The sequence below is a fragment of the Pipistrellus kuhlii genome, unplaced genomic scaffold (assembly GCF_014108245.1).
Source record: "Pipistrellus kuhlii isolate mPipKuh1 unplaced genomic scaffold, mPipKuh1.p scaffold_m20_p_26, whole genome shotgun sequence".
Lineage (NCBI taxonomy): Eukaryota > Metazoa > Chordata > Mammalia > Chiroptera > Vespertilionidae > Pipistrellus > Pipistrellus kuhlii.
In genome coordinates this window covers 717,971-743,969 of record NW_023425525.1, presented here as the reverse complement: position 1 = coordinate 743,969, position 25,999 = coordinate 717,971, and the positions used below count along the sequence as shown (strand labels likewise).

At 66.4% G+C, this 25,999-nt stretch overlaps 1 protein-coding gene across 5 annotated transcripts in view; it reads right to left on the bottom strand.

The window, feature by feature from the left end:
• Nucleotides 1-3,992: 3,992 nt before the first annotated feature.
• The window catches only part of IKZF1 (IKAROS family zinc finger 1), a 47,950-nt gene continuing 25,943 nt past the window's right edge, over nt 3,993-25,999 (bottom strand). The window contains exons 5-9 of one of the 5 annotated variants that reach the window (XM_045587181.1): nt 16,442-16,693; nt 11,708-11,875; nt 10,246-10,371; nt 9,781-9,915; nt 3,993-4,735 (exon numbers count right to left, since the gene is read on the bottom strand). In XM_045587181.1, coding sequence (XP_045443137.1) covers nt 4,035-4,735; nt 9,781-9,915; nt 10,246-10,371; nt 11,708-11,875; nt 16,442-16,693 — 1,382 coding nt within the window. In that variant the 3' untranslated portion in view covers nt 3,993-4,034. The remainder of the gene's footprint in view (nt 4,736-9,780; nt 9,916-10,245; nt 10,372-11,707; nt 11,876-16,441; nt 16,694-25,999) is intronic. The other 4 variants (XM_045587177.1, XM_045587179.1, XM_045587178.1 and 1 more) reach the window with 4 other exon arrangements.

Here is a 25,999-nt window from a genome sequence, read left to right as displayed (position 1 = left end):
TCAGAGACAAGGCCTTTCCCTGTTCCTGGCGGATGTACCTGAGGATTCCTTCTCCCGGGGAAGCTCACGTCCCTGTTAAAGGAACCGGGTGCTTACAGGGGTGGCAGCTGAGTGTGGGCAAGGGCCAGGCAGGTTCTGTGCAGGGCGTCGCCCGAGGGCGGAGGACCCTGAACCCGCCCTCCCTGTGGCTGGGCCGCCTGCGCCACAGGGAGCCGCTGGGAGGAAGGCCCCACAGGTGCGGCTGAGGCCTGGGAGGTGTGGCAGGTGGTGAAGGTCCCGGAGGCCCCATGAGCGGCTCTTGCTCAGCCCCCGCACCGCCCCCCCCAAGGTCCCGAGCAGAGGTAACGGGTGACCCTGTGGGCACCGCTTGGTGAGGCGGAGTCACAGCGACCAGGGTGGGGCCTGGGAGCGGGAGCCTGAGACCGGGGCCCTGGACGGGCCGCACAGGGGGAGGGGAGGCTGGGCCGGTTCGGGCGGGAGCAGAGCTGTCTGGAAAATTCACACGCCCAGCGCCACTCGGCCGGTCCCACAGCACATGGGAAAGGGGAAGTGAGACTGGGGGCCGCACCGTGGTCCGTGCCCTGTGCGCGGTGGGGCCGGGGTTCGTACCAAATTATCCCCGTTATGCAAATCCCTCCAGGCTCTGGGTGGGCCTGTGAGGGGCCCGCTGGGCGGGGGTGGGGGTGGTCCCGGAGCAGGGAGGGGAGGGGCAGTCCCCCAGCCCCCCAGGCGCCCACCGGCCCCGATGGCGAGGGCCTGGGCCAGGGCCGAGAGGGGACAGCTCCGATGTGGCCTGGCCCAGAGTGGAACCAGCACGGGGACTGCAGTGAGGTGTCACCCCTCCAGGGAAATGACACCGGAAATTGGCGCTTCTGAAGCGGCAGGTCCACGCCAAGGCCGGGCCTCGTGAGGCGAGTTCCCCTTTCCTTCCGGCCCCCGCCCGCTGCCCGCCGTGGCCTCGGCCCCCCCGCATCCCCCAGCCACTCCCAAATGGCTCTGTGAGCGCCAGTGGCTTCTTCTCAGACCCCCAGCCCCTGCCTCTCCTGGGCCCCAGGGCTGAGGCCTCCTGCAGAGGGCGCTCAGGGTGGCTCCTGCCTCGGCTGCTCTAGGCTGCCTGCCGCCCCCCTCCGTCCCTGCACCCCCACCCGTCTGTCCTCTCTCACCGCTGAGCGCCACCAGCTCCTCTCCCAGGCCCCCGCCCTGTCCCAGGGACGGCCTGTGCGGGTTTGAAGCCTGGGCCCAGGCCTCGTGGGTCCTTCGGGGACGACGGCTGGACTCTCGGAACCAGAGGCGGGGCGGCTGCAGAGCCACTGGAGACCCACCGGGAGCTCATGGGCCAGACGTGTATCCTCACAGCTCCGCGGGCGGGACCCCGGTCCACCTCACACCGCGTGGATCCAACGCCGGGCGTGTGCACGTGCTCACCGCCTGTGTCTGACCTGAGCCCACAGGGCGCCTGCCTTTCTCCCAAAGGGAGGTCATGCCCTTCTGGGGCGGAGCCAGCCCCCCCCCCCCCCCCCGACAGGGGCCGCCACGTGCAGCGCCTCCCTCGGACACGGCAGACTTCACTTCAGGACGAGGCAGTGTCCTGCGTTTATTCTCTATGCCTACACAAGAGCTCTCAGAAAGGGTACAAAAGGGACTGTCCTCCAGGCCCGCGGCCGGGACAGTCTGACATCCCGCGGAGGCTGAGACCCCGTCCTCCCTCCGGCCTGTGCCTGCGGACCTGCTGCCCGGCGCACAGGGGCCACAGGGCCGCAGGGGGGCGCGTGAGGCCGTCCCTGCCGCAGTGCTGTCACTGGCTCGGCTCCCGGCCCGTGAGCACAGGGCGGCCGCAGGGAGCTGCCGAGTCCGCCGGCTCCGGGTCCATTTTAGGTAAAACGCCCGCACCCCGCACCGAGGGGGCTGGGAGGGGAGGGCTGGGGAGAGCCGCCCCCCGGGGCGCCAGGCAGGGGGAGCCACCAGCTTCCTGGCCTGGCTGCCGGCCATCGCTTTGCCGAGAAGACGACCGTGTTTTGCTGTCAGAGTGACGATGTCATCGCCACCAGCCCAGGAGAAAGCGCAAACAGGAAAACAAAACGGAACAGACGCACAGCTCCGTCCCAGGGACACGCCGGTGGACGGGGACAGGCTGGTGCCCGAAGCGCCCGGGGCTGCAGCCCTTCACTGTTAAAGCCACGGCCCCTTCTCCCGAGAGGACGCGGCCTGGCAGGGCGGGGACAGGCGTTCTGCACCGGGGGAGCTGGGGGGGGGGGGCGGGGAGAGCCGAGAGGCCGAATGGCGAATTCTCACATGACCAACGTGTGGCCTGTGGCTTGTAAGCCTCCTTTCCCTGGGGTTTATTTATTTTTAAAAAATATATTCTTATTGATGTCAGAGAGGAAGGGAGGGAGGGAGGGGAGGGAGAGGGGGAGGGGAGAGAGAGAGAAAGAGAAACATCCGTGATGAGAGAGAATCATGGATCAGCTGCCTCCTGCACGCCCCACACTGGAGATCGAACCTGCAACCGGGGCCTGTGCCCTGACTGGGAATCGAACCCTGACCTCCTGGTTCACAGGTTGGCACTCAACCGCTGAGCCACACCAGGCAGGCCACCTGACGTTTACTTTAAGCCCAGGAGTGAGCGGGAACCCGAGACACACGCCCCCACACCGTCCAACGACAGGACGAGCCAGGGGAGGGGGTGGGGGGAAGCCTGAGCTTTGGTCAGACATGGCCGCCTGTCGGACATAATTTAATCCCCGTTGCCAGCTAGGACCCCTCATTAAATACAGCGTTTCAGAGCACGGCCACAGCGCTGCCATGTAAACCGGATAAGAGACAGCCCACCGGCTGGAAGAGGCGGGGGGCGGGAGCGGGGAGAGCTCTTAGCAAAGGGCGCTGACGGCTCTGGGCCGGCCTGGTCGAGGCCTCTGGAAACAGCAGCTCCCGCCGAGCCCTGTGCGGGCGCCCCGGGTCCACGAAGGCCCTCACGTGGCGGCCGGCGGGGCAGCGTGCCGGCCCCGTGGAGCCGGCGGTGCTGTGGCAGCTTCACGGCGCCGCGCCGTCCGTGCAGAGTCCCGGGCGCGGGCGGCCGTCTCTGTGGGCTCCGGCCTTTTGTTGTGGTTACTCCTCACTGAGGGCATTGTTTCCTGGGGGTTTTGGAGAGAGTGAGGGGGGGAGTGGGGGGGAGACAGAGACACACACCTGGGTTGGCTCCCACAGATCAAGTCCCAACCAGCTTACAAGCCGAGCCCACGGAGGAGCTGCCCCGGAGAGGCAGCCCATGTCGGCGGTCCGTCCACATGAACCTGCGTCCGGCAGTCCGTCCACGTGAGCCTGTGTCGGCCGGTCGGTCCACGTGAGCCTGCGTCTGCCGGTCCGTCCACGTGAGCCCGTGTCGGCCGGTCTGTCCACGTGAGCCCGTGTCGGCCGGTCCATCCACGTGAGCCTGCATCTGCCGGTCCGTCCACGTGAGCCCGTGTTGGCCGGTCCATCCACGTGAGCCGGTGTCCGGCAGTCTGTCCACGTGAGCCCGTGTCGGCCAGTCGGTCCACGTGAGCCCACGGCCGCCGGTCCGTCCACGTGAGCCCGTGCCGGCCGGTCCGTCCACGTGAGCCCACGTCCGCCGGCCGGTCCGTCCACGTGAGCCCGCGTCTGGCAGTCCGTCCACGTGAGCCCGTGTCGGCCGGCCCGTCCACGTGAGCCCGTGTCGGCCGGTCCGTCCATGTGAGCCCGTGCCGGCCGGTCCACGTGAGCCCTGTCGGCCGGCCCGTCCACGTGAGCCCGTGTCGGCCGGTCCGTCCACGTGAGCCCTGTCGGCCGGTCCGTCCACGTGAGCCCGTGTCGGCCGGCTCGTCCACGTGAGCCCTGTCGGCCGGTCTGTCCACGTGAGCCCGTGCCGGCCGGTCCGTCCACGTGAGACCGTGTCGGCCGGCTCGTCCACGTGAGCCAGCGTCCGGCAGTCCGTCCACGTGAGCCCGTGCCGGCCGGTCCGTCCACGTGAGCCCGCGTCCGGCAGTCTGTCCACGCCGGCCCTGGCCCGGCCGCCGGGCTTAGCTCAGGGGGTAGCGGTGCTCGCCCCGGGTGATGTGGGAGGAGAACTCGTAGCGGTCCTGGCTGTGGTAGCCGCACATGTTGCACTCGAAGGGGTCGCGGAAGCCGTGGCAGCCCATGTGGATGGTGTACATGACGTGGTCGAGGAAGAGCACGCGGCAGTGCTCGCACTTGTAGGCCTTGAGGGGCTCGCCGCCCGCGCCCACCACACGGAGGGTGTCCGGGCCGCCCTCGGAGGCCGCCCGCAGCGCCTCGTAGGCCGGCAGCTCCTCCTTGATGGCCAGCCCGTTGCGGGCGTGGGCGCCGTGGCCCAGGCACAGCAGGCCGGCCCGCGGCTCCTCGTTGCTCTCGGTGTCGGTGGAGTCGTGGCCGCTGTGGCTGGGCGAGGCCTCGCGCTCGGAGGACAGGGTCTTGGCCTTGCAGAGCAGCAGCAGGTTCTCCACGGCGCTGTCCTGCGCCGACAGCCCGGCCCGCGCGGCGCCCTCGCCCGGCGGCTTGTGCAGCGGGTACAGCGGGCTGAGCACAGCGCCCGCCTCCGCCCCGCCCGGCGGCGTCTGCACCAGCGGGCGCAGCGACTCGGCGCCCAGGTAGCTGATGGCGTTGTTGATGGCCTGGTCCATCACGTGCGTCTGCATCAGCTCCTGCTCCTTCTCGTAGCCACTGCTGCCATCGTAGGGCGCGTCCGGCAGGCACTTGTCCCCTGTGACAGGAGGAGGGTCAGCGGGAGGGGGTCAGCGGGAGGGGGTCAGCGGGAGGGGGTCAGCGGGGGAGGGTCAGCGGGGGAGGGTCAGCGGGAGGGGGTCAGCGGGGGAGGGTCAGCGGGAGGGGGTCAGCGGGAGGGGGGTCAGCGGGGGAGGGTCAGCGGGAGGGGGTCAGCGGGGGAGGGTCAGCGGGAGGGGGTCAGCGGGAGGGGGGTCAGCGGGGGAGGGTCAGCGGGAGGGGGTCAGCGGGGGAGGGTCAGCGGGAGGGGGTCAGCGGGAGGGGGTCAGCGGGAGGGGGGTCAGCGGGAGGGGGTCAGCAGGGGAGGGTCAGCGGGAGGGGGTCAGCGGGAGGGGGTCAGCGGGAGGGGGTCAGCGGGGGAGGGTCAGCGGGAGGGGGTCAGCGGGAGGGGGTCAGCGGGGGAGGGTCAGCGGGAGGGGGTCAGCGGGAGGGGGTCAGCGGGAGGGGGTCAGCGGGGGAGGGTCAGCGGGAGGGGGTCAGCGGCAGGGGGTCAGCGGGGGAGGGTCAGCGGGAGGGGGTCAGCGGGGGAGGGTCAGCGGGAGGGGGTCAGCGGGAGGGGGTCAGCGGGAGGGGGTCAGCGGGAGGGGGTCAGCGGGGGAGGGTCAGCGGGAGGGGGAGTCAGCGGGGGAGGGTCAGCGGGAGGGGGTCAGCGGGAGGGGGGGTCAGCGGGAGGGGGTCAGCAGGAGGGGGGGTCAGCGGGAGGGGGTCAGCGGGAGGGGGTCAGCGGGAGGGGGTCAGCAGGAGGGGGGTCAGCGGGAGGGGGTCAGCGGGAGGGGGTCAGTGGGAGGAGGGTCAGCGGGGGAGGGTCAGCGGGAGGGTGTCAGCGGGAGGGGGGTCAGCGGGAGGGGGTCAGCGGGAGGGGGGTCAGCGGGAGGGGGTCAGCGGGAGGGGGGTCAGGCTACACGGGAGCTCCGTGTTCAACAGGTGCCCTGCATGGCGTGTAACTGGCCAGAAACCCATTTAATCCACTAACATGGTGACGGCGTGGCCTTTCGCACAGGGAGCCACGCGCTTCTCTGCGGGGGCGGTATGCCGTGCTCAGACCCTGAGTCTGACACTTGGGAGGCGCCATCGGGAGAGACCGCACTCTGTTCCTCAGACCTACCCCCGCCCCACGTCCCGCACTGGGACCCGCCTCTCCCTCGGCCGCAGCCCCGGGACCGGGCTCCACGGGAGGGAGAGCCAGCAGCAGACGGCGTTCCCGTGGGGGAGGTGGCTGAGGAGGAGACGCCCCGGAGCCACGGCCCGAGACCGCCACGAGACGCACGGCCACGGCCATGGCCACGGCCACGGCCACGGCCACGCACGTCTGCGCTGTCTGCAGGAGCCCCTCCCATGAGCCGGAGTCTGTGCCCAGCCCATGGGGATCTAGAACGGCCCCCCTACACGGCTGTGCGCCCGCGTGGAGCCGGGCTGAGGGTCCCCGGCCACAGCCAGTCAGGCCAACAGCTCCCCTCCAGGCAGGTAGCTCACAGGCTAAGTGCTACACGACTTCCCTGAACAGCTCCCACAGACGGCAGTGGGACAGCAAGGCCAGCCAGCAAGATGGCCCCCGTCCTCGCAGCCCAGAGGAACGAGGGGGGGAGACCCCAAAGCATGATGGCACATGCACTTCGAGTCCTCTGAGGACAAAGAGGCTCCAGTGGTGTGTGTGTGAGCGGCTCGGGTCGCACAGTGAGCACAGCAAGAGGAACCGGGGCAGAGGAGCCTGGAGCTTGGGGGGGCGGTAACGGTGGTGAGGCCAGGGCCCTGGGCACATGGTGGGGGGCAGCGCCGGCTGGGGGCCAGGCTGGATCCTCAGAGCTTGGTCCACGGCCGGCTGAAGCCATTGTGGCTGAAGGGAGAAAGCCTCACGTCCTCAGGAGGGCCAGGCCGGGGAGGGGGAGTAGGGGACAGAGGAAGGCACTCACTAGGCTCTCCTAGGAGTCCCAGGCAATAGCTGATGGGGCGGGGGGAGGGGCGGCAGGAGGCCCCAGCCTCCCACGCTGACCCCACATCCAGGTCTCCTGCCAGACCTGCCACGGACGACCAATAGACCACCCCACAGTTCGCAGACTTGCTAATAATCCTTATTATTTGTTCTTTGTAAAATCCCTGCCCAAGCATATTTTCCACTGATTTCTAGAGAGAGTGGGAAGGGGGGAGACAGAGAGAAACATGGATGTGAGAGAGACACACCGATGGCACCCAGGCCAGGGAGGAGCCTGACACAGAGGTACGTGCCCTTGGCTGGAATCGAACCCGGGACCCTTTGGTCTGCAGGCTGGCGATGGGCCAGGGCACTAAGAATTCTTTAAAAACCCTGTGAGCATCGGTGGCCCAGGAGCTGGCTCAGCCTGAGTGTCCTCAGTCTCTTTTCTCGCTCTGAATGGACAGGCATCACATGACGGCTCGGCTTCCGCTCATTTTAACACTGGGGGGGGGGGGGAATCAGGGGGGCACAGGCCCTGTCTCTACTCAGATCACACACGGTCCACTCTGCCATGGAAGTGCCGGGCGGGGAGCCGAGGGGCCCCCTCGGAGATGTCGCCCCTGCACGGAGGGGCCCACACCCGGGATGGGGAGCGGCCCAGCCAGGGCCCCTGACGAGCATTCTGGGGAGCGAGCCGGGAGATGGGCTTTCAGCCCGGTTGGCGTGGCTCAGCGGCTGTGCATCGACCCGGAACCAAGAGGCCGCTGGTTCGATTCCCGGTGAGGGCACAGGCCCGGGTTGCGGGCTCCATCCCCTTTGGGAAACGTGCAGGAGGCAGCCCGTCCATGAAGTTTCTCTCTCATCCATCTATCCCTCTAAAAAGAAAGTCAACAAAAACATAGATATTTACATAGATGATGACTTCTGAACACATAATAATCTGGCCACTCAGTGTATATTCCATAGAATAAAAGGCTAATACACAAATTGTCCCCTCTACCAGGAGTTTGACCAGCAGGCAGGCCGGCCAACCGCCATGTCCCCTCCCCCTGGCCAGGCTGGCCAGACCCCACCCATGCACGAATTCATGCACCGGGCCTCTAATGTATATCACATATACACTGAGGGGCCAGATCATTATGTGTTCAGAGATTGTCATCATCTAGCCGCTGTGTGCCTATAAGAGATAGCCTTTAATCACAGTTACACTGCCTCACCTGCCCCCCACCCTCCCGTGGCGTCCTCTCAAGTTCAGAGGCGCCCACAGGCTCTCACAGGAAAAGGAAGCCCAAGTACAGTGGGGAGGGTGTCAGACCATCGGCCGATCTGTGCCAGCCGAGAAGAGCTGGAGATGAAAGCCCGTCTCGCCGGCTGTGAGGACGGCTCAGAGGGAGAGGAAGCCACAGGCCCAGGAGCCACGGCCCGGGAGAGGCTCGATTCACAGAAGACAGGAAGTGGCTGGCGGGGGCTGCGTGGTGGACCCGGAGAGATCGGGAGAGGCAGATGTCAAACAACAGGATGCGGCGAGGAGGGGGCTGCGGTCCTGGCCCCAAACACTCTGAGGCCTCACTCAGAGCCGGCGCGCGGTCCGAGGCCCCGGAGCGGCCAGGGGCAGGGAGAAGCCTGGCCCAGGGGGTCCGCACAGACACGAAGAGGCGGGACACCCTGACAGACACGACAGCTGTGTCCGAGAGACGGCAGGGAAGGCGCAGAGGCGCCCTCAGCGAAGGGGATTTCCCAGAAATAGGGGGATCGGGAGGGGGCAGGTTTTGACCAGAGAGCGAAGCTCCGGTCACGGCCCAGGGAGGAGGCCGAACGCTGAGGCCGAGGAAAGGGCTCTCGAGGCGTTTCGGGAGACGAGATCCAGCCATCCTCATCGTGGAAGTTCTGAGAGGCTCTCGGGGACACAAAGGGCCTCCCCACCACGCGGCCGCGGACTCCCCGTCCACAAGCACAGGACGACCAAGCACGCACCATGCCTGCCGGGTTTTCTCAGAAAAGGCTGCATGACTGTGAAGTCCACGCGATGAAGAGATCACTGCCTCAGCCAGCACCTGCCCTGGGGTCTCCCCGGCGGGGGCAGGGGTTCCAGAGGCTCAGGGGGCGGAGTCTCCACACCCTGACAAAGCCTGGCAGGTGAGCAGGAAGTCAACCAGCTTCCCTTCCCAGTCAGTGACCCCCAGCCCAGGACTGAGGCCCCCCCCCCCCGGACTGAGCCCTGCCCCCCCAGGACTGAGCCCCCTGCCTCCCGCCCAGGACTGAGCCCCGCACCCCCGCCCAGGGGACTTGACGCCCCATGGCCAGCAGCCTAGTGGCCCATGACTCCGCCCCCTCTGCTCAGGAAGTGCGGGCTCCTGGGCACAGCCTGCAGCTCACACGTCTGGGCGGCTCCCGAGTTCCAGCAGGTGGTTTGCAAAAGTGTCTTCAACTTCCTTCTCTACCTTCCCAACCCCCAACCCCTGGCAGGTTTCCCTGCAATGCTCATCCTCCTGAGGCCCCTCCTCCCTCCTCCCTGAGGCCACGCCCCATCCTCCCTGAGGGTCCTCCCTGAGGGCCCTCCCCCGTCCCGTCTATTTTGTCCCAGTGATAACATCGACCTTAACACTGACAGTTGCTAAGTGTTCTCACCACCTGGGCATTACTATGAATCCAGGGAGACAGCGCGTGGCTCTGACAGATCCCAGGGGCCCCAGCGGGCCCCCCTCCCGCTACTACGTCGGGCGCCCGCCCACCGCCCGAGCGGGCACGCTCCACGGGAGAGGCCTGCTCTCAGCTGGCACAGGTGTGGGTGCCCCTGCCGGCCAGCGCCCACTCCCCGACCCTCCTCCTGCAGCCCAGTCTGCCGTGAACCTGCAGGCGGGGCCGGCGCTCCGCGTGACCGGCCACATCCAGCTCAGGCTGCAGTGTCTGGCTGTGCCGTGAGCCTGGCCCACGGACCCGCCACCCGTCCCACCGAGTGTCCAGGGGCAGGTCCTCCCTGAGGACGGGGGGCCCCTCCGGAAGAGCTGGGGTTTAAGGGCCGCCCCCCGGGAGACGGGCCTCTTTCTCCCAGCCGCCCCGGACCCAGGCCGCCCCACACCGGGTGTGAAGAGACAGCAAACATGGACTCTTACCAACGAACTTCTGAGGCAGAGAGCTCTTACGTTTGGCCACGTTACTGGCGAGCCTGTCCAGCACCAGGGCCCGCTCGGCGCCCGCCTTGCACAGGTCCTCGGCCGCCTCGGCGTGGTTCGCCTCCTCCTTGATGACTGGAACCAAATGGGGGAGGGGGTCAGGAGCGCTGGCGGGACCCCCGGTCCCAGCGTCCATCTGACACGTGCCAGAAGCCGACAGAGCCAGCCCTCCCCGGCCGGCTCAGTGCTCGAGCGTCCACCTGGGAGCCAGGAGGTCAGGGTTCCGTTCCCGGGGCGCTCTGAGCCTGAGGGCAGCTGCGGCCACTGGGTGACAGCTGTGTCACATGCCCCCTCCCCCGCCGCTCCTGTCCTCCCCCCAGACGGAAGGGCCACAGGCTTGATCCCCGGTCAAGGACGGCACCTCGGCTGCAGGTGCAACCCCAGGCCCATTGGTGGCGGGCTTACCTGGGTACAGCGTGCCCGGGAGCCCCATGGACTGCAGGTAGTTGTGGCAGCGCTCCTTGTGTTCCTCTAAGGAGCTCCGCTGCTTGTAGCTCCGGCCGCAGTACCCACACTTGTGAGGTTTGCCAACTGCGGAAACAGAACCCAGTGCGAGGCCCCGTTAAATGCCGGCCTGGGGGCAGCAGGGGGTGGGGGACATGTGACACAGCTGTTACCCAGCCGGCCGCAGCTGCCCTCAGGCTCAGAGCGCCCAGGCCACGCCGAGGGGTTCCCGATGCGGCAGCGGAGGGCACAGAGCAGCCTCTGGAGCTCCGGGCTGGCAAAGGGCAGGGGGGACCTCTGGTGTCACCAGCACAGCCATGGCCGGTGCGGGCCGAGGACGTGCCCGCTGGGCAGTGGCTCCTGCCCTGCTGGCTCCTGGGTGTCCACCTGACACCTTACAGCGTGTCTGCCACGTCCCTGGCCGGTTACCTGCCTGGGGACCCAGGCCGCTGACTCACACCCGGAGCCTGCCCGGCCTGCTGGTCACTTAGTCCCTGCACTCCTCCCCCTCCATGTTGCACACCCCGTCCACGTGGCACACGCCCTCCACATGGCACACCCTCCATGTGACACACCCCCTCCACATGGCACACCCCCTCCATGTGACACACCCCCTCCACATGGCACACCCCCCTCCATGTGACACACTCCCTCCACGTGGCACACCCTCCATGTGACACACCTCCCTCCACGTGGCACACCCCATCCACGGGCACACCTCCCCTCTACAGGGACAACATGCGCCTCTTGTGACTGACACATGGGGACGGTAACAACGCCCGTCACTCACCACTCCCTGTGTGGGGAGGCCCGGTCTCTCATGAGAGAGTCCCTGTCGCCTTAGCAACCCCTCCCCGGCCTGCAGCGCCTGCCCCGACCCCGATGGGGAGGTGACCTTGACCCCACTGTGACCCGGGCTGGCCTGCTGGCTCGCTGGGCGGGGTCACTCCCGGCTCCGTGCGCCCTTCCCTGGCAGATGTAGGACCCCGACCGTCCAGGTGACGCCGGTGTGGTCGTGGGAGCTCCTCCCCGTCGGTGCCGGGAAGGCGGTCGGGATGGGGAGGGGTGCCCTCAGTGACAGGGTCCACCCCAGGCCCCGTGAGGGTCGTCCATCCCTTTGTAGTGATGGCGCCTGAGCTCCTGAGATCCCGTGTGTGGCCTGGAGCTGTGTGGCGTGGCCAGCAACACAGACGTGTGTTTGGGCTTTCGGGGCACTAGCGTGACGCCAATGACAGGACAGCTAGGACATCCTCTGAAAAGACCCACTGACCTTTGGGACACTCTCCCTGAGGCGGGACTTCCTGTGCCATCGGCCCACAGGAGGGACGGGGGAAACCGCAGGAGGACGGGGCCCCCGGGTGGCCGTGCTCCACGGAGGGCACACCCGGGGGCGGGCCCCAGCAGGGAGGCTCCCGGCACCTACCGGAGTGCGTGCGCAGGTGGCCGGTGAGCGCGTCGCGCCGGCGGCAGGCGTAGTTGCAGAGGTGGCACTTGAAGGGCTTCTCGCCCGAGTGCAGCTTGATGTGGCGCAGCAGGTTGCCCTTCTGCGTGAAGGAGGCCCCGCACTGGTTGCACTGGAACGGCCGCTCGCCTGGGGGGAGACAGGAGGTGAGCGCGGGCTGCCCGGGCCCGAGGAGGACACGGCCTGGACGGAGGGGACGGGAGGGGACGCAGCCTGGACGGGAGGGGACGAGAGGGGACGCAGGTAAGAAAGTTGCTTCCCGGGCCCGGACGTCACGCTGCAGGTCTGATAGCACATCAGCTCCAGATGAACCTGCCAGCCCTCACGCTTCACTGGTCGGGTCAATTTGATCTGAAAATCTAATTTTCCCCCTAAATCAGAGCGGCACATCACAATGCAAATGCGGGCTCATTTGAATAAAGTGACTGCGGCGTTGGCGATGAGGAACCGCTCTTCCTGATCAGCAGTTCTGGAATAAACCCATATCCAGCCCGCGTGCTGTGGCATTTGGTGGGGCTTTTTAATGTGGCTTTTTTCAAAAGGGTCTTTAAAATACGCCACTGAAGCAGCAAAATAAAAAGGAAACTCATTAAAAATGCATTTCAGGATCACAAGTTCATTTCGGCGTTACATTCTTATATTTAAATGAAAGGCAGTTCATTATAACACTTATAATAACTCCCTTTCATTTACCGCTCCCTGCCTCCCCCTTTCAATTTCTCCTCCATTACCTGTCTGTCCCTCCGCGGGCCGTCAGCAGGGAGACAGACGGAGCGAGGGCGGGACGGGCAGGAGGAGGAAGCGCCGAGAAACGCACACCGCGTGGAGACCGGGACGGACACGGGCACGGTCCGTCCAAAAAGTGCCGTGGCCCCTGAGGCCCGGCGGTGCCTGGCGTGGCGCTCCCGCCGCCCGGCCCCGAGGCCACCCGGCGCTGTCCGCAGAAAGTGCGTGCACCCTCGCTGCGGACACCCGCAGGTGCAGCTAGCTGCCTGCCCCTTGAATCCTCTCGGGGGCCGTGGCTGAGGAGGCCGAGGACGGCCGCCCTCTGCGGTGTGGGCAGCGCCCCCACATCCTGGGCCCCAGCGCTCTGGGCCGTGCGGTGCTGGAATCGGGTGGGACAACCACACAGTGCTGGCTTTCCCGGTGCGGCCGTGTCCTGTGCGGGAAGCACAGCAGCTCCCCCAAACAGGTGCCCCAGGACCATGGCGCCCGCCTGGCGCTGGTTACTATGGAAGCACGCTCCTGGGACGGACTTTCCCCAGGAAGACGGAGCTGTCACGACACGTGTGGCACGGTCTCCCTAGCAGAGTCGCATGACGTGGGCGGTGTCACGCACCGGAGGGACCTGCTCGGCCTCCATCCGGGACATCAGCCGGAGTCACCAGCACCGCCCTTCCCGCTGGGAAAGCCGGCGAATTGCAGGGACGTGACCGCAGTTGGGGGAGGAGGGGGACCCCCTGACACTGACCAGGAGGCACGGGGTCCATGCCCAACCGGTCAGGAAGGACGCGAGCGGAGAGGGACAGCACCGAGCCGGCGGGAGCCAGAGTGCACAAACCGGAACAGACCCCCTGAGTCAGCCGGCAGGGCCAGGCCCCCGAGGAGTGCCCCACAGAGAGGAACACCCGGGGCCCTGCTCCCACACGTGTGTACGTGTGCTCGTGTGACCCCAAGGAGAAACTGTCCCTGCGTGCGGGGATGCCCAGCCTCGCTCTGCCCGGGACCCTCCGTCCGGGAGGGAGGCCTTGTGCGTGGAGGTGCCGGTGACAGGGATGGGACGCTCTGGTGTGGGCCACCCACAGCCAGAGCCCCGCCCAGGAGTGAGCACTGGCTCCGAGGACTGGAGGGCAGAGGGAGGGCAGCCTGGTGGGCCCTGCAGGTGGCCCGTCTCAGAGGAGACAGAAAGGACGGACCCTTGACCTGGCTGGCGAGGCTCAGTGGTTGAGTGCTGACCTGTGAACCAGGAGGTCAGGGTTCGATTCCCAGTCAAGGCACAGGCCCCGGCTACAGGCCCGATCCCCAGTGTGTAGTGTGCAGGAGGCAGCTGATCAGTGATTCTCTCTCTCCCTCTCCCTTCCTCTCTGAAATCAATAAAGAAAAGACAGACCCTGGAAGCTGTGTCCCCTCCGCAGAGCAGGATGGGAGGGAAGCAGGGGGCTGAGAGAGAGAGAGGGAGAGAGAGGGGCCTTGCTGGGCTGCGGCTCCTGTGTGCCTGCGGAGCGGCTCACTCGCCATCAGCTCTGGGAAGCGGTTCATCCGGATCCCTGCGAGTGCGTGTGCCTCAGGCAGGACCACAGGGCGGGCGTGGGCTCAGGGCCTCCCTCCGGGGGCAGCGGGGCAGGGGCCACCTGCAGTGGGATGGACGCAGAGCTTAAGGGATCAGTGAGCCACCGGGGCCTCAGCGCCCCCTGCGGGTGGCAGCGGTGATGGCGGTGAGGGAAGCCAGCCCTAGAGGCTGCCCCTGGCATTTCACTGGGAGGGAGGAGGACTGCAGCATTTCGGACTCCAAGTCCAGCTTTATCCCCGGCCTCTGCGGGAAGGCTCTGCCCTGTGACCACAGAACCGGGCGAGAAAGCGGCACCCACATGCTCACTTCCCGAGGGGAGTCGGCGGGAGGCGGACGGAGGCAGCTGCCTGGCTTGCAGGCACTGGGGTGGGCCAGCCGGACGCCAGGCAGCACACAGCCCCGTGAACCCTGGGCCCGGCCCCTCACGGGGGAACAGAGCCCCCTCCCCACCCCGTTACCTGGGCACCTTTCTTATCTCTTCTGCCAGAGATGCCAGCATTCAGAGCGGCGCTGCCTGGTGGCCTGCCCGCGGCGCCCCTGGCTGGAGGCGGCCGCTCTCACGCTGCGCACACGTGGAGCCGAGCCTGCCGGTCGGCTGCTTGTGGCCGATGGCTGATTCCCGCGGACACGGGCGGCGGTGGGCTCAGTCCCCGGTGGGGGGGGGGGGGGCGTGCAGGAGGCAGCGGCTGGGGAACATCAGTGTTTCTCTCTCCCTCCTTGCTCTCTAAACACCAATAAAACATCCTGGGGGTGGGGAGCCTCTGTAACTCCTCACAGGGCCTGCCCTCCTTTCTTTGGGGGGAAAAAAAAGGAAAGAAACGAAGCTGGACCCCCAGTGGAGTGTGGGCCTCCATGAACCCCTAGACCCGAGAGGGAGAGCAGGGGTGCAGCTGCGGGGGGCAGGGCAGGCGGGGCAGGGCGGCCGCTCCTTGGACCCGAGCTCACTAGGCTGCCCCTGGGCCCCGGAGGAAGGCCTGTGCTCACCACCCTCCGCAGGCGCCCGGCCGGCCAGCACCAGCCTCCTCTGGGCCCAGGCCCTGCACAGCCGAGCGCCGGAGACAGGGGCCGGTGGAGAACGGGGCCTTCCTGCACGCTCCGCTCGGAGCCCCTGTGCGGCCTGCAGGGTCCCCCACGCCCGCTGCCCCCAGTGAGGCCGAGGCGGCCCCTGGTCCGGGGCGAGGGCGGGCCGTGGGGAGAGGCGGGAGCTGTCAGCCAGGCCGCCCCTCGCCGCAGGCTCTGCAGGGAAGCCATTCCCCGCTGCGACGGGGGCGGACCCCGCAGCTCAGGGCCGGGCTGACCGCGTGGCCAGCGTTCTCTCAGGAGGCGGGGCGCGGCGCCCGGCCCTGCATGAACCAGCGGACAGCACGCAGTGCCCCTGCCCCTGCCCCTCCTCACTCGTCACCGGGCGGAGGGGCCTGGCCTCACAGGGAGCTCAGGGGTCAGGCCGTGGGGGAAGCCCGGCATGCTCACTGAAAACGCACTTTACAGACCACGGTGCTGCGGGAAAATACACCCCCTGGGATCCAACAGCTGCTCCCGCCACGCGCCCGCCCCGGGCACCCCGTCCACAGCGCGTTTCTCCTCGCGGCCTGCCCCTCTCCTCCCTCCCCCCGGCCGGGGTGGACTGCTCCGTGACGGCGGACCAGGGTGCCATGGCCCACGCCCACCCGCTCCACGGCCCCGGGCGGGCACACGGCTGCGCCCACGGTCATGAGGGAGGCAGGTGACGCGCACAGACCAAGGCACCCCGTCAGTGGGACTGGACAGCGGAGGGAGAAGCGGTGACAGGGTCCCCAGGACAGGGCGGGGCACAGGAAGGGGGCGCCAGCGGGGACTCGCCCCCCTGCCCGGGTGAGCAGACCCTGGCCTGCCCGGCCTCTGTCTGGGGCGCTGCTCCCTCCAGCCCCCCTGTTCGGACTCCGTGTGAGGCTTGTCTCTGACTCTGAGGGAGGAGGGATGCAGGGGAGAAGGGTGCAGTGGGGGGCTGCGCGGTGCCAGGGGCGGGGGAGGACGTGCTTTGGGAGCCCACCCCCTCGCTCCGGTCCCCGCACACCCAGCCCTGATGCTGGGTTTAACACGTGTGCTCTGAGCTCGGCCGGCTTCCAGCGGAGGTTTGGGGGTTCCACCTGTCTGTGGGGTTCGGTCTCGCTGTCTAAGGCCAGACCCCCTGGCACGTGAACCTCACAGCACCCACCCCCACTCCGAGGGCGGCCGGAGACGCCCGGCCATCATGCCCCGCCCCGCGGCTGCCAGCCTCCCTCTCGGGATCTCGCTTCTGGGGTCGAACTGGCCCTTTCCCTGCGCCTGGGGGGCGGGGGGAGGACGCGCCCCGCCCGGCTGGAGCCCTGCGCCGTGCCCGCCTCCTGCCGCCCCCTCCCCGCCTGCCCCGGAGAACCTGGCCTTACCCGTGTGGCTTCGCTTGTGCACCATGAGCACATTGGGGCCGATGCACACAATCCCACAGACGTCGCACTTCAGTTTGCCGTTCGGGAGCCGGATGCCGCCGGCGCCCGCCAGCGCTCTGCCGCCGTGGGGGCCATTCACGTCCTCGCCCGCGGCGCCCAGCACACGCAAGTCCTGGGCACACGCCTCCCCATTCATGTCACAGGCACGCCCACGCTCTTCATCACTCTGAGCCTCTACCTTCACGGGGCCCGCTGCAAGACACAACACAGGCCTGTCACCGGGGCCGCGGGCACCCCCACAGCCCGGTGCCCCCTCGGCGCTCAGCAGCCGCCAGCACGGGGTGGCGGGAACCACGGCCCCTCCCGCTGCCCCCCCCCCCCCCCCCCGGGTCCCAGTGGCATCCTCGAAGGTGAGAAGGTGACGCCTTGAGGCTATTTACTCGGTGGAGGCGGGGCCCTCGCTCCAAGCGGGTGAGGGTCTGAGGGGACAGCGTGGTGACTCTGGGGGAGCTGGCCCTCGCCACCAGGGCCCCCCCAGGCGGTGAGGGTGACCACCATCTGGTGTCAGGGCCCGGCCAGACCTCGCTGGGCAGAGTCCCCCTGACCGAGTCCCGCCGAGGGCCCCCCGGGGCAAATGCAGCGTGGACTGAGCTCGTGGCCACGCCACCAGGACCAGGGGCAGGGGGCTCTCTCTGGGCCTCTGCAGGCGGGCGTCTCTGAGCTCAGAGCCCGGACCTCAGAAGAGCCGGCGTCTGCGTCTTCCCCCCCGCCCCCCCTCCCCCCAAGCAGGGGCCAAGCCCAGCAGGCGGGGAGCAAGGACCGGCAGAGGCTGGGGAGCGTGTGCGGAGGCCTCCCGGGCCTCAGTGCTGCCGGCGACCTTTCCCCGGGGTGACCTGGGCCTGGTACAGAGTCCCCCCATTTACTTTTATTTATTTTTAAAACATACTTCTATTGATTTCAGAGAGGAAGACAGAACCATCAATGATGAGGAAGAATCACTGACTGGCTGCCTCCTGCACGCCCCCTACGGGGGATTGAACCCACAACCTGGGCTCGTGCCCTTGACTGGAATCGAATCCGGGACCCTTCATTTCGCAGGCTGACGCTCTATCCACCGAGCCACACCAGCCAGGGCGGGAGCCCCCGTTTAGAAAACATTAAAGAGAAAGGGAAGATGCTCTCCCGAGAGGGAGGACGTGTGGGTGGCCGTGCCGCAGAGAGAGCCGGCGACTCTCGTGTGTCTGGCCCGGGAGCACACGGAGAGGGACCCTGTCGGCGGGAGGGCGAGGGCGGCGTGAGGGGAAGCAGGCACGGACGCCGCCCGCACCCCCGGAGGCTCCAGCCAGGAGACTGGGGTTTGGGGGAGCCTTCTCCTGGCTGTGCCGTGGGACACAACCCAACGGTAGGCTCACCAGGCCAGCCTGTCCCACCAGCCGAGCCGGGGGCGGGCTTCAGAGCCAGAGGAGGCCCAGCCTAGGACGGGACAGGCCCAGGCCCGCCTCCCGGCTCCGGGGAAGCTCAGTCAGCACCCGTCTCTATGGAGGAGGCGGAGGGACGGGAATGTGGGAGCCGGGCAGGGTGAGCCAGGCCACACCGCCCCCGTCAGAGCGGTCCTGACGGCTCAGCACAGGAGGCGTCCAGCCGGGCTCGCCACACCCGATTCCAGCGGAAAACCAGAGACAGAACCCCTCCCGCTGCAGCGACCGGCAGAGGGGACACGTCGGGAGTGGAGCGTGGCACGGCAGTGAAGATGTGCGAGGAGGCGGCACGAGGCGTGTCCGAGCCGCTGCAGAAATGGGACACGCGACGCCACACAAAACTCATGCTAACGGCACGACCCCAGACACTGCACCCGGACGGAGGTGTGAGAAGGGCTGAGCGTGTTAAAGGTACACACACCATTTATTATGACGCACACCGTGCTAAGTGTCTGTGGTTGTAAAGATGTGTGACCAGGAGCACTGCAAGCCTCCCTTACTGTGTCAGGCCTGCCCACGGATGAAGTCAGGAAGAGAAAAGAGGAAGTGTATGACACGCATTTCCTCCCAATGAGGGACGCACACCGGCTCAAAGAAGGTCCCGGGGCTGACACGTGTGTCGCTTTTCATTTTTAAGAAAAAAGAAGAAAAGAGGTGCTGAGGCATGAGGACAATTCCCCCCAGGGCCACCAGGTGGCGATGTTGGCCTAGAACAGTTTGGTTGCTGTTGAGCGGGAACTGGAAGGCCCTGGGCCAGGGGGAGAGTTAGGATTTGGGTGCATGGGGGAGAGGGAGGAAGAGGGAGGAATATGAGGGCCTGGGAGCCCATTCATGTGACCACACATCAACACACACCCCACCTCTCGTACCGAAGCTCCAGGGCTGACACAGAGCATTTCCTACCCTCTGCTCGGCAGAGGAGGTGACCCACGCTAGTGGCAGCACTGGGAGCAGGGAGCGGGGGCGATTCTGTCCATGCCCCTGGCCCATGTCCATGTCCACTGCGCACACGCCACGTCACTACAGAGGGATGCTCCTTGGCACTTGTTACATCCAAAACGTCGCTGGGGCCCGGCCGGTGTGGCTCAGTGGTTGAACATCGACCTAGGAACCAGGAGGTCCTGGTTCAAATCCCGGTCAAGGCACATGCCCAGGTTGTAGACTCCATCCCCAGTGGGGGGCATGTAGGAAGCAACCAATCCATGATTCTCTCCCATCGTTGATGTTTCTCTCTCTCTCTCCCTCTCTGAAATCAATACAAACACATTTGAAAATAAACAGCATGTCACATGTGCACGTGGCTGTCGAGGTTGTACTGTGGATGGGAGCTTTCTGCTGCACAGAATGGTCCACATGCGCCGATCTCACACTGACAAGCATGCAAGAGGCTATGGAAACACACGCATGGTATGCACACGATGGAAGGAAGCCTGACGGTGGACACACTGTCCGTGTTTGTCAGGAAGCAGAGCACATACTTACGAGAGAAAGAACGGGAAATTAGTGCATGAAAGTCCCTAAAGCCATCGGCCGCGTAGGACACTGCAACGAGAAGCAGAGGGAAGCAGTGAGCACAGCAGAGGCTGCAGGCGTGCGGGGAGCTGTGCTTTTCTGTAAAGAGAGCTTCTCAAACCGCCATCATTCCAGATGCCTATGTCCTCACACCCACGGCGGCTGCAGCCCCGGCTCCGTCCTGTCCCAGCGAACACGGCCCCGCCCCCTGCTCCCTCCCTGGCCACAGCCCCCCCCCCCCAACAGCTGGCCCTCAGGGTGGTCAGCGCCACGCTGCCCGGAGGCCGGCTCAGGGAGCTCCCCTCCCAGCCTCCTGGCCTCCGCGTCCGGCAGGCGGAGAGTTCGGGGTGAGTGTGTCTTTAGATCAGGGGCACTGCAGAAGCCACGTGACAAACTCTGAGGACAAGGGCACAAGCCCGAACACTGCCGATGGGGCCGGTGACCGACGGGAGAGGGGGTGTTGGCGCGGACACTGCCGACGGGAGAGGAGGAGCAGGGGAGCGACGGCTCGTCCTTGGCAGCTCCCCCGAACCCGGGCCCTGCCCCATCAGAGGTCCGAGCAGAGGGCTCACAGCTCGCTCTGGGAACCCTGTTCCGCTCGCCAGGAGGCCAGTGCGGGCACCTGGCAGGAGCGCCTGGTCCCTGCCTTCACTGACGCGTCCCTGTAAGAGGCTGCTGACGCCCAGGGCCCGGTCCTGTTCCCACGCCCAGCTGAGGAGCCTTCCGGAAGGAAGACCCCCCCAGCCCTCCCAGCCTGCCTGCACCGCCCCTGCACTAAGCTGCGCCGAGCTGCTAACGGGACAGCCGCCGCGGCCGCCGCAGGGCGCACGAACATCCTCCATGCCGAGCCCCCGGCTGTCCAGGCAGCACACGCTCAGGTGAGTTGGGAGGACTTAGCAATGTGCTGGCGTTGGGCTCTCACACGTTTTCCTTAATCACATCAGCCTCCGGGCACAGCTGGGCCGTCCCATTAACGCGTGAGTGTGGTCCGCAGTGACCTCTGCAGTGCGTGCCCGTCGCCCCTCGCCCCCCAGAGCAGGGCCGCGAGGCGGGGGGCGCCAGGCCCCGCGGGCCGGACCCCAGGCCAGGCGCCCGCTAGAGAACCACTAAAGCCCGGAGCAGTGGTCAGGAGGAGAGGGAGGAGAGGGGGTGGGGAGAGGATGGGGAGGGGAGGCAGCACTTCAGGGGAGGCCGTGGGAGGGTCGTTGGCGTTTCTATCCAAATCCGACTCCACGAGGGAACCGTGTGCAGGGGCAGACGTGAGAGCATGCCCCGACAGGAGCCCGCACGTGGACGGCGGACGGCGGGCGGGCTCACAGGAGTGGGCCAGCTGCTGGCGGAGGGCATGTGGCTGAGTCTGCGTGGCTGCAGGTGGGGGCACCACCCTGGGGGCAGGAGGGGAGGAGGGCCGGAGGGACAGATGCCCACAGGCTGCCCTCGTCTGGGTGTGACAGCGGGTGCCCTGCTCCCTGCGGGCGGTGGCACCATGGGGTGAGAGGGAAGGGGTTTGGCACAGGAAGCCTCTGACTGCGCTCACCCACCACCGCTGCCATCCCAGTGAGGGGCTGCCGCTGTCCCCGGGCCTCCTGTCTGAGGTGGGCGGCCAGGCAGAGGGAGGCGAGGACCTGAGACCCCCCACTCCCCATCCTCCCGGCCCCGCCTCCACTCCTGCCTGCCCTCCTGTCCCCATGGCTGGTGTCCCGTCAGCCAGAGATCCCAGGAGCCCAGGCCGCCTCAGGGAGCCAGAGATAAAGTATCGGCTCCTGGACACACAAGGGTGGATCCCCGCCCCTCCCCGCACAATTCCAGCCGCGGTGACTCAGCAAGGACACACGGCCTCAGCTCCCGTCCCTGGCCCAGGGTCCAGCTCACTGTCCCAGGTCCCCCAGCCCCTAGGTCTCCCCCGGTCCCCTACTCCTGGTCCCCCCCAGGTCCCCCAGCCCGAGGACCCCCCGTCCCCTACCCTTGGTCCCTCCCAGGGCCCCCAGCCCCCAGGGTCCCCAGCCCCCGGTCCCCCAGCCCCCGGCCCCCCAGCCCCCAGACGGGCTCCCTCAGGCACAGATGGAGACGCACACACAGCAAACAGCAAACTGCTGACCCCCACTGCCTGCCCTGCAGCTCCGTCCTGGGTGCTCTTTGGGGTCCCAGGCTCAGGTCTGCTCAGGGTGGGCTCTGGGCCTGAGGACGGTCCTATGGGCCCACCTATCTTCTCTGTCCTGCCATCGGCCTCCCAGGTGGTGGCCAGATGGTGCCCTGACCTCTCCTTAGATCTTCACCCCTTTGCCACTGCCCCACCCCCCCACCCCGCCCCACGACATGGACCCTGGAGGGTTCCCCTTCAGTGCCCGTGAGGGAGTTTCTGCCCCGGGGGGTGGTTGAGGGGGGGAACGTGGGACAGCTCCTGCCGCCAGGGGAACCAGAGTTTTGGTGCACGAGGCCCAGGGTCAGGGCTGCAGGGAGGGAGCCCCCTCCCTGAGACCCCCCCCTCCCCCCGCCAGGGGGACTCCACCCCAAGCCTCCTGGCCCCCTCCCGCTGACTCTGCACCCCGTGTCCCACCCCACGGGCCCTGGGACCGGCAGTGTGGCCCAGAGGAGCCCGAGCAGGCCCTGAACCACAATGCTGGACGTTTCCTCCCGAGATAGACCTCAGGTGGTCCCGGGAGGGAGGGAGGGAGAGCAGGTCACCGGCTCTGAGCTCAGACCACACGCTGGCTCACCCAGGCCCTCCCCTCCCCCAGGAGCCCGCCTCACGGGGACATGGGCCAGGGCGGGTCAGGCACTCCTCCTTATCTAACGGCCAGCAGAACCGAGCTGCAAGCTAGAGAGAGAGAGGGAGAGGGGAGGGAGAGGGAGAGAGAGAGGGAGAGGAGAGGGAGAGGGAGAGGAAGAGGGAAAGGAGAAGAGGTAGAGGGGGGAAGAGAGAGAGTGAGGAGGCCGGAAACACTATCCCATCAAACAAGGGAGGGAGAGGCAGGGCTCTTTGGGGAAGGGGGTGTTGTCCTGTGGGGTGACCATTTCTGAAGGGAAGTTGGGGACCACCGGGCCCAGGGCTTGGCTCTGTCCCGGCTGCACAGCTGCCATCGATCGCCATGGGAAATGGGGACACGGAGCTCAGCGCCCTCGGGGGCAGACATGTTTGGGAAGAAACGAATGAATGAGTGAGTGAATGAGCAGGTGCATGAGGTGCCACAGCCCCACCCGGGGGCTCACCGTGGCCAGGCTGGGCCAGACTGCTCACGGTGGTGCCAGTCGGCATGTCCAGGCGTAAACTTTCGGTAAGAAAAGGTGAAGGTATTCTCAAGCCATTCTTTAAAAAAAAAAAAAAAAAAATATATATATATATATATTTATATTGATCTCAGAGAAGAAGGGAAGGAGAGAGAGACACCAATGGTGAGAGAGAATGATTGATGAGCTGCCTCCTGCACGCCCCTCATGGGGATGGAGCCCACAATCTGGGCCTGTGCCCTGACCGGGAATCGAACCCTGACCTCCTGGTTCCTGGGTATACGCTACCACTGGGCCCGCGTGGGCCTGGAACAGTCCCTCACCCTGCCGGTTAGAAGCAGCTGAGAGAGTGTCGGGGTGAGGAAGTGCCCCCAGGATGAGTGAGGGGGGCTGGCAACTCGCTGGGTGACGCCATGTGTCACAGCCACAGCCACAGCCATGCCCCACGCCCCCACGCCCCGTGCTCCATGCAAGGACGCGGACCGGACTGCAACCGCGTGCAGCGAGCATGCACCTTGCGGGGGGAGGGGGGATGAGGGCGTGTCACCTGCTCCCGGTCCCGCTGCCAGGAAGTGGGAGGCGGAGGACCAGGACGTTCTGAGGTGAAAACAGGAAACGGTGAGCCGGTGCCCTTCTGGGAAATGCCGTGTCTGCGAAGGTGCAGTCAGGCACGGCCGCGGCTGCTCACCGCGGACACCGATCGCTCCCAGTGATAAATGGCTTTTTAACAGGAAAACGCAAGTCCTCACACTGAGCCCCTCCCGCCCTTTCGAGGCCCAGGCAGCAGGAGCTGCGGGCTTCTGTCCACAGACAGGAGCAGAGGAGGGCGTGGCTGGGGTGAGGCTTCGTCTCCTGTGGGGCATGCAGGAGGCGGCGATCGATGCTCCTCCCCTTATTGATGTTCCTCTCCCTCTCCCTTCCTCTCTGACGTCAATTAAAAAAAATATTTTTTTTAAAAAGAGGAGAGTCCAGCCAAAACCGGTTTGGCTCAGTAGATAGAGCGTTGGCCTGCGAACTGAAAGGTCCCAGGTTCGATTCTGGTCAAGGGCATGTACCTTGTTTTCAGGCACATCCCCAGTAGGGGGTGTGCAAGAGGCAGCTGATTCTCTCTCATCGATGTTTTTAACTCTCTATCCCTCTCTATTCCTCTCTGTAAAAAATCAAAAAATATATTAAAAAAAAAAAAAAAAAAAAAAAAAAGAGGAGAGCCCTAGCTGGTTTGGCTCAGGGGATAGAGCGTTGACCCATGGACGGAAGGGTCTGGTTTCTATGCCTGGGTTGCGGGTTCGATCCCCAGTGGGGGCCGTGCAGGAGCAGCCGGTCAGTGACTCTCCCCTCTCCTGTCCTCTCTGGAATCAATAAAAATATTTAGAACAAAAACCGGCGGCAGCCCCAGGTGCACCGGGCGGAGGGAGTTCACGGCCTCGGCTCAGCACCTGTGTGTCCATCGGGCCGGTCTGCCCAGAGGGGTGGTTCTCAGGGGGACGGATGGCCTAGTGGCTCTGCGTGGAGGGCCCCGCTCAGCCCCAGGAGATGTGGCACTGAGACCAGCCGCTGGGCGTCCCGATGGGGCACCGAGAGGGCGGGGCACAGAGGTGACGGTGCGGGTGGTTCCCCCCAGGACACGTCTCTAACCGGAGGGGCGGCCACCGTGCAGGATGTGAGGCGTGGCCACGGCTCCCGGTGTCACCCACTGTCCCTCGTCTACCTTCTGTCCAGCCTGCCATTGCCCTGTCCCCCTGCCCCACCCTGCCCCGCCCACCCAGCCCAGGGTGTCTGCCCGCTGCCTGGGCGCTGCCACCACCCCTCACCACAGGGTAAGGGCACTGCTGGCGGCTTCAGCAGCGTGACCTCCTCACCCTCCCCTCCCCCCCCCACCTCCCCAGCCACACTGCCTGCCGGTGCCACCCCTGCCAGGTCAACTGCTCCCTCTGACACAGAGTGGCCATGTGTCCCGAGGGCAGAGCAGCCTCGCAGCCCCACCTCCAGGGTCTGAGCCGGTGCCACGCCCGCAGGAGGCAGCTCGCCCGGAGCTCTGACCTCCAGGCCCCCGAGGAGCTGGGTCTCAGCTGTACCCACCCCTTCCCTCTCCTCCGCGGGAGAAGTCTGTCTTTAAATCCTCACCTGAGGATATTTTCCATTGAGTTTTGGGAGGAAAGGAGGCGGAGGGAGAGAAAGAGTGAGAGTGAAACATTGATGTGAGAGAGAGAGACATTAATTGGCTGCCTCCTGCACGTGCCCAGACTGGGGCCGGGAAATCAAACCCACCACTGAGGTACGTGCCCTTGTCTGGGAATCAAACCCTCAACCCTTCAATCTGACGCTCTAACCACTGAGCCGCCAGCCAGGGCTGAGGTGACAATTCTGCTCACAGCCTCTGAGGGCATCTCGTGAGAGCACGAGTCAGCCACCTTCCCCTTCTCGGTGGGACCTGCGGGACCTGCCACAGCTCCTGAGCAGCCTGTGTGGCCTGTGGCCTGCGGGGCCCAGGCTCCGGCTTCTCTGTGGATCCTGAGAGGGGAGCCTTCCTGAGCAAGGACACCGGGCAGAGGGAGGGAGCTTCAACAAGCATCGTCCACCCACCACGGCGACCGCTCAGATGGCGAGCCAGCCACCAGTGCCGCGGCAGCGCCCGCTCTCCGCCCGCCCGCCCCCAGCTCCCCTGGGAGTTCCGGATCGGCAGGACCGGTTTGCTCCAGACGCAGTGTGCGTACAAAAGCGGGAATGCAGCTGATAGGCGTGGCCCCACGGCCTGTCGGCGTGTGTGAACAGAAAGGTGGGGTACCTCCACCCCGGGGACCCTAACGGCCGTGAACAGGGCCTCCTGCCCTGTGAGGCATCACACGGTCACGCGTCACAGGGTCACACACCACACGGTCAAGTATCCGTGGAATCTGACGAACACAACAAACTGAGGAACAGAACAGACCAGAGACATGGCCGCAGGGGCAGCCTGAGGAGGACGAGATGAACCAAGGACCTCATGGGCACACCTGCAGGGCCGGGCGGAGGGGGCGGAGGGGGTGGAGGGGCGGGCGGCTCGGTGGGAATAAAGGCGGCCTCGCTAACTCCCGACAATAAAGGCTAATGTAAGAAAAGAGGGACTGCAGCGATCAGTAAAAAGAACTGTGGTGTGTGAGGGGGCGAGTGGCCACGGCAGCCGAGTGGCCGAGAGGACGTGCCGGAGGGAAGGCAGGCCCGTGGGAACGGGCGGGGCTCTGCTCTCGCTGTGACGGGCGGTGAGAACTGGTCACTTTGAGGAACTTCTACGTCGCTTCCCATGGCTCCAAAGCCCGGCTCTGACCCCGGGCCTGTTGGCAGACGCACGACCATGAACTGC